The sequence below is a fragment of the Coregonus lavaretus genome (genome assembly GCF_964263955.1).
Source record: "Coregonus lavaretus genome assembly, chromosome: 28".
NCBI lineage: Eukaryota > Metazoa > Chordata > Actinopteri > Salmoniformes > Salmonidae > Coregonus > Coregonus lavaretus.
The window spans coordinates 22,680,012-22,687,864 of record NC_140015.1 but is presented as its reverse complement, the minus strand read 5'-3'; the positions used below and the strand labels follow the sequence as shown (position 1 = coordinate 22,687,864).

Genomic DNA, 7,853 nt, shown 5'->3' with positions numbered 1-7,853 from the left:
AAACAGTAGGCACCATCTGCTGTATTGGACTGCAGAGTACAACAGTAGTGGGGCCGCAGCTGCCATCCGCAGGCACAGCAACCTGCCCACTGCCTTGTGTTGCACGCCAAACACTCACTCAAAAAATACTACCCTGGGTCTCTCATCATCCACCTGACCCAGCCCACCACTAATGGCCGCTTGCATAGAGACACACCAGCACATGAAGCACATTACTCACAGATGAAGCTAAAATGTCTCTAAACAACAGGCAGTTGGTTTGGTTGGCTAGCCTGGAGAGATTACTAAGCATTATCACAACATTGCACAAATGACACGAAACGGTCCCATGTATCTAATAATCATGTCTTTACCCATCTCTCTCTTCTCTCCTCCTCTCATCCCCACCCTCATCCCCTCTCTCAGGCAGTAGGTGACTGAGATGGGCGTTCGTCTAGGCTGCTTGAGCGACTCCCCATGGTGGTGGCCGCTGCTGCTGCTACTCTGCACTGCCCCCCGGTGCCAAGGCCGGCCGTTCGCAACGCCCTTGCCAGCAGTCAACGTGGCAGTGGTGTTCAGCGGCTCGGCCTACCAGCAGGAGATCAAGGGGCGTCTCAGCAGGGAGAACTTCATGGACCTGCCCTTGGAGGTGAACCCCATCACAGTGCTGGTAAACAACACCAACCCTCGGACCCTGCTCACACGCATCTGTGACACACTGGCGGCCAACCGCGTCCATGGCGTGGTGTTTGAGGACAATATTGGCTCGGAAGCCGTGGCACAGATCCTGGACTTCATTGCACTGCAGACGGCCGTGCCCATCGTGGGCATCAGCGGGGGCTCCGCCATGGTCCTGCCACATAAGGTCAGTGACCAGGGTTAGGCTGGGCTGGGGACACTTGGCTGCTAGTGTCTAGGCTGCCTGAGGAACATGCTTAATTTGCATCTTATTTTGATTTTGATATAACCTGAAAGGCCATATTATTTGTTTCCCCAAACTGCTGTAGAGAATAGCAGCTTAACTGATGTGTGGTTTATGACTACACAGTCACATTACATCAGAGATTTTGGACTTCTCACAGTGCAAATAATAAAACCAAAACAACAATAGCAACAACACAGGACCCCCCAAGGTGAGCAAAGCACTCAGATCTTGAAAGCGCTCCACCACACACACACAGGCCAACAGTCATTCGTCTGGTGATTATCAGAGTCTTAATGAACATTGTCATTAGCAGACACACACATTGCCATTTCCAGGTGACTTACAGCACATGATTATAAACACACTGGATGTTAATGCTGCCCATACAGACACTGACTGTCCCAGGCCAGAATGACTGAAACAACAAGATACAGTGTTGGACAATATCCAATGGCTTAAACCAGGTAGCAGAGGGATGTCCAAATACTGCATATAATACACTCATTAAAGTATGAATAGAGGACATTTTGAAGGTCAAAATCAAAACATGATGGCCTCTGTCACTACATCCTTGTCTATTTTTAAACTTCTGGTCCCACAAAATATAAAGATGTTAAACTAGAGAAATCTATTTGTATTCGCTGGTAACAAATGTACAGTTTACAGTTGGACCCCTCATGTCAATAGAGTTATGCAATGATTTGAAATGTGTTATATTACAGGGCATCATGCACTGGAGTTTGGCACCAGTAAATTGTCAGAAAGATGTTTGTGATACAGATTAGACTGCCGTTAAATTGCTTTTAGAGTAAAGCCTCATAGGTTTAGGAGCAGTGATCCATCTCCCAGAGCATTACACAAAGGGCTCAGCCACAGAGAGGAACTTTAATTAGACTGAAATGGCTGTGTTCTCTAACTATATCACCATCAATCTTCTCATAGGACAAACACAGCTCTGCGTTTTGCAGAGCATCACAATACTACTCACAGAAACAGAGAATGCACATTATGAGCATCACAATACTACTCACAGAGACAGAGAATGCCTGTTATGAGCGTCACAATACTACTTACAGAGACAGAGAATGCACGTTATGAGCATCACAATACTACTCACAGAAACAGAGAATGCACATTATGAGCATCACATCGTTTATTCAGCGGGGGAAAATGGAGGTTGATAAAGCAGGCTGGCTGACCTCGGCCGGTCGGAGCACGAGGAGAAAACTGCTGCATTGTAATGTCTAATCAATGCTAGTCATTTCAGCTCCGGTAGCTGGCTGTTTGAGTATGTGGCACACAGGGAACTGAGTAGCGGAAAATATGAGGTCTGCCCGCCACCCTCAATTCCATCAGTTAATCCACAGCTCAAATAGGATTTTCTCTCCCTCATGTTTGTGAGATTTTCATAATAAATGTGAGAAACGTGTTCCTCCACAACAGGAGACGGCCAGGGCCATGGGCTCTCAGTACCTCGATTATGCATTCACATTCATACAAATCCTCATGGGGGTTGCGGTTCAATAGAAAGCTGGTTAAAATGGATGCATTCCAACTCAATTGAATTTAAATCAATTTTTCTAAACAAAAAATAGATGAATTGATTCAAACTTTACTTTGTGCGTGGCCGAGATGATTGAGAGGGAAGGTTTATTTGTTAGAAGTAACCCGGGGTCCATCAACAAAACAGTAATCAATATAGGGCCCAACAGACTGGCAATAGACCGGTGTATTAGACACTGTGCTTTGTTACATCCAGCACCCACGTCTCCCAACAGCTGCCGTTGTAATTTACATTTCCTTATTCCAGTCCACACATTACTGGACTGCTCCCTTGTCAAATAGCCACATGAATTCAAGGAAACATGGCAATCAGGGCATGAGCATAGCTTCTTCTGGGCAATAAAAGGGGTGTCACTGGCTAGCTAATAGCTCCAGCAGGTCATTTACACTTTAATTAAGCCAAGTTGGGGAACACAACAGCTAATCATTCATAATAAAATCCAACATAAATAAAATAGTAAAAAATGCAATTACCTAAAGGTTGGCAGCTGTTTAATTGAGAGTGTGTGGTAATTATTATGTGTACTATGTACAATACTGTGTAGGCTAGGTCGTACTGACACATGGCTCATAATCAGTTATACCAACGTTAAATCATGCAATAACAATGTAATAACAATAGTACGATACAAAACTCAAGGCTTATATCCAGAGCAGAGAACACCTAATGTTGAATCCAGAGTTGATGACAGAGAGAGAGAAACTGAAGTGGCACAGGCCTCATTAGAGGCTGGCATAGAGCCTTGCCCATGGCATGGTGGCACTCACAGGCTCAGACTGATTAGAAGAGCTCTATCTTCATAAAAACCAAGGCCACCAACAGCCCCTGCCAGAGCAGGTAGAGACAGTATGGTGGGACGTGATGTCCATCAGCACATCTGTTTTGTGTCCCTGAGCCTGAACATGAATGGTACCTTTCTACAGGAAACAGAGGTAGATTGCAGCTAGCGCAGCCTTGTGTGGTGATGTCATCCTTCCTGTGGCTTAAGTCAACTAAACTGTCTTCACCGGAACAATTAGTTTTACATAGAATTAACTAACTGTTGGTGGGACCATGGACTCAAATCCAGGCTTGGGCTGGTCTATATATTACTTACACGAAGTGTGCCTGTACCAAACAGAGTGATTTAAATGTTCAAAGATACAATCCTTTGGAAAAGTTAAAATTGGGGATGAATTAATTGACAGAATATGGAAATAAACGCTCACAAAATGTGTTTGTGTGCTTACGCACTTGAAATGTATATTCATTACTTAATTTAAAATGTAATGGAACTTAAATGTCACCACTTCAGATGTAGCCATTTATATGAACCTTTAAGATACCTTTAAATGAGCTTTTCAACGAGGCTGAGAGATTGCTCACCGTTGATTGATTAGTGGGACGCCGTCCAAGCTGGTCAACAAGCCAACTCAATCATTTAAAATGTAGTCTCTGAGAAAGCATGGAGTTTGATCTCGCTCGAAGAGGATGGCGAGAAATTAACAGAGAACAGATTCCTATCCTGAGGAGATTTGGCTCAATTAGCATGTTGATTAGTTAAATTAGAATAACCCATTAGAAACCTATTATTCCTATTTTTTTCTTGAAATTAGAAAAAGTTAAAACAATCATTGGATAATCAATAGCCTAGCAGACACAAATCATCTAATCCCTGGAATGTGTGTGGGTGAGGACCAACAGGGTTTTACAAGAAGTATAGGGCAGATTCAGAAAAACCCAACTCAAGGAGAATGTGCTTGTCTGTTGTCTGTCTGTTGTCTGTCTGCAGTCGTCAAACAGAGAGAGAGCTTGGTTAACAGAGGATTCTAATGTAGCTGTGAGGCATGCAGCCATATATCACCTTCTGGTGGAAATTAAATAAATTCTGCTTCACTAGTGCCAATCAATCATGGCTAACACGCATGCCTGGATTGTTAAAATGCAAGGGGGGCTTTGGTGCATTCATTCCCACTGGGGATTTACAACCAGGGGTGACTGGTGACTGGTGGCTGCTATGTACGACATGACAGGGTAGAGATAAAATAAAATAAAATAAAATTGTATTGGTCACATATGCCAAATACAACAGGTGTAGACCTTACCATGAAATGCTTACTTATAAGCCCTTAACCAACAATGCAGTTCAAGAAATAGAGTTAAGAAAATATTTACTAAATAAACTAAAGTAAAAAATAAAATAAAAAGTAACACAATAAAATAACAATACTGAGGCTATATGCAGGGGGTACCGGTACCGAGTCAATGTGCAGGGGTACAGGTTAGTCGACGTAGTTTGTACATATAGGTAGGGGTAAAGTGACTATGCATAGATAACAGTCTATGACTTGGGTGACTGGAGTCTTTGACAATTTTTTGGGCCTTCCTCTGACACCGCCTAGTATATACAGTGGGGAAAAAAAGTATTTAGTCAGCCACCAATTGTGCAAGTTCTCCCACTTAAAAAGATGAGAGAGGCCTGTAATTTTCATCATAGGTACACGTCAACTATGACAGACAAATTGAGAAAAAAAAATCCTGAAAATCACATTGTAGGATTTTTAATGAATTTATTTGCAAATTATGGTGGAAAATAAGTATTTGGTCACCTACAAACAAGCAAGATTTCTGGCTCTCACAGACCTGTAACTTCTTCTTTAAGAGGCTCCTCTGTCCTCCACTCGTTACCTGTATTAATGGCACCTGTTTGAACTTGTTATCAGTATAAAAGACACCTGTCCACAACCTCAAACAGTCACACTCCAAACTCCACTATGGCCAAGACCAAAGAGCTGTCAAAGGACACCAGAAACAAAATTGTAGACCTGCACCAGGCTGGGAAGACTGAATCTGCAATAGGTAAGCAGCTTGGTTTGAAGAAATCAACTGTGGGAGCAATTATTAGGAAATGGAAGACATACAAGACCACTGATAATCTCCCTCGATCTGGGGCTCCACGCAAGATCTCACCCCGTGGGGTCAAAATGATCACAAGAACGGTGAGCAAAAATCCCAGAACCACACGGGGGGACCTAGTGAATGACCTGCAGAGAGCTGGGACCAAAGTAACAAAGCCTACCATCAGTAACACACTACGCCGCCAGGGACTCAAATCCTGCAGTGCCAGACGTGTCCCCCTGCTTAAGCCAGTACATGTCCAGGCCCGTCTGAAGTTTGCTAAAGTGCATTTGGATGATCCAGAAGAGGATTGGGAGAATGTCATAATGTCAGATGAAACCAAAATATAACTTTTTGGTAAAAACTCAACTCGTCGTGTTTGGAGGACAAAGAATGCTGAGTTGCATCCAAAGAACACCATACCTACTGTGAAGCATGGGGGTGGAAACATCATGCTTTGGGGCTGTTTTTCTGCAAAGGGACCAGGACGACTGATCCGTGTAAAGGAAAGAATGAATGGGGCCATGTATCGTGAGATTTTGAGTGAAAACCTCCTTCCATCAGCAAGGGCATTGAAGATTAAATGTGGCTGGGTCTTTCAGCATGACAATGATCCCAAACACACCGCCCGGGCAACGAAGGAGTGGCTTCGTAAGAAGCATTTCAAGGTCCTGGAGTGGCCTAGCCAGTCTCCAGATCTCAACCCCATAGAAAATCTTTGGAGGGAGTTGAAAGTCCGTGTTGCCCAGCGACAGCCCCAAAACATCACTGCTCTAGAGGAGATCTGCATGGAGGAATGGGCCAAAATACCAGCAACAGTGTGTGAAAACCTTGTGAAGACTTACAGAAAACGTTTGACCTGTGTCATTGCCAACAATGGGTATATAACAAAGTATTGAGAAACTTTTGTTATTGACCAAATACTTATTTTCCACCATAATTTGTAAATAAATTTATAAAAAATCCTACAATGTGATTTTCTGGAATTTCTTTTCTCATTTTGTCTGTCATAGTTGACGTGTACCTATGATGAAAATTACAGGCCTCTCTCATCTTTTTAAGTGGGAAAACTTGCACAATTGGTGGCTGACTAAATACTTTTTTCCCCCACTGTAGGTCCTGGATGGCAGGAAGCTTGGCCCCAGTGATGTATTGGGCCGTACGCACTTCCCTCTGTAGCGCCTTACGGTCGGATGCCGAGCAGTTGCCATACCAGGCGGTGATGCAACTGGTCAGGATGCTCTCTACGGTGCAGCTGTATAACTTTTTGTGGATCTGTGGACCCATGCCAAATCTTTTCAGTCTCCTGAGGGGGAAAAGGTGTTGTTGTGCCCTCTTCACAACTGTCTTGGTGTGTTTGGACCATGATAGTTTGTTGGTGATGTGGACACCAAAGAACTTGAAACTCTCAACCCGCTCCACTACAGCCCCATCGATGTGAATGGGGGCGTGTTTGGCCCTCCTTTTTCTGTAGTCCACGATCATCTCCTTTGTCTTGCTCACGTTGAGGGAGAGGTTGTTGTCCTGGCACCACTCTGCCAGGTCTCTGACCTCCTCCCTATAGGCTGTCTCATCGTTGTGGGTGATCAGGACTACCAATGTCGTGTCGTCAGCAAACTTAATGATGGTGTTGGAGTCGTGCTTGGCCACGCAGTCGTGGGTGAACAGGGAGAACAGGAGGGGACTAAGCATGCACCCCTGAGGGGCCCCCGTGTTTAGGATCAGCATGGCAGATGTGTTGTTGCCTACCCTTACCACATGGGGGCGGCCCGTCAGGAAGTCCAGGATCCAGTTGCAGAGGGAGGTGTTCAGTCCCAGGATCCTTACCTTAGTGATGAGCTTTGTGGGCAGTATGGTGTGGACCGCTGAGCTGTAGTCAATGAACAGCATTCTCACATAGGTGTTCCTTTTGTCCAGGTGGGAAAGGACAGTGTGGAGTGCGATTGAGATTGTGTCATCTGTGGATCTGTTGGGGTGGTATGCGAATTGGAGTGGGTCTAGGGTTTCCAGGATGATGGTGTTAATGTGAGCCATGACCAGCCTTTCAAAGCACTTCATGGATACCGACGTGAGTGCTGCGGGGCAGGTTACCTTCGCTTTCTTGGGCACAGGGACTATGGTGGTCTGCTTGAAACATGTAGGTATTACAAACCCGGTCAGGGAGAGGTTGAAAATGTCAGTGAAGACACTTGCCAGTTGGTCCTGGTAATCCATCTGGCCCCGCAGCCTTGTGAATGTTGACCTGTTTAAAGGTTTTGCTCACATCGGCTACAGAGAGCGTGATCACACAGTCGTCTGGAACAGCTGGTGCTCTCATGCATGCTTCAGTGTTGGCTACCTCGAAGCGAGCATAAAAGGCGTTTAGCTCATCAGGTAGGCTCGCGTCACTGGGCAACTTCCCGTTGTAGTCCGTAATAGTTTGCAAGCCCTGCCACATCGGATGAGCGTCAGAACCTGTGTAGTAGGATTCAATCTTAGTCCTGTATTGACGCTTTGCCTGTTTGATGG

At 44.8% G+C, this 7,853-nt stretch overlaps 1 protein-coding gene across 1 annotated transcript in view; it reads left to right on the top strand.

Annotated features, from left to right (window-relative positions):
- Positions 1–421: 421 nt before the first annotated feature.
- The window catches only part of LOC311104417 (glutamate receptor ionotropic, NMDA 2C-like), a gene marked incomplete at both ends in the record, with an annotated part of 54,810 nt that continues 47,378 nt past the window's right edge, over positions 422–7,853 (top strand). Inside the window, one exon of the mRNA XM_084146247.1 lies at positions 422–844. Within this exon, the coding sequence (XP_084002373.1) occupies positions 422–844 (423 nt within the window). The remainder of the gene's footprint in view (positions 845–7,853) is intronic.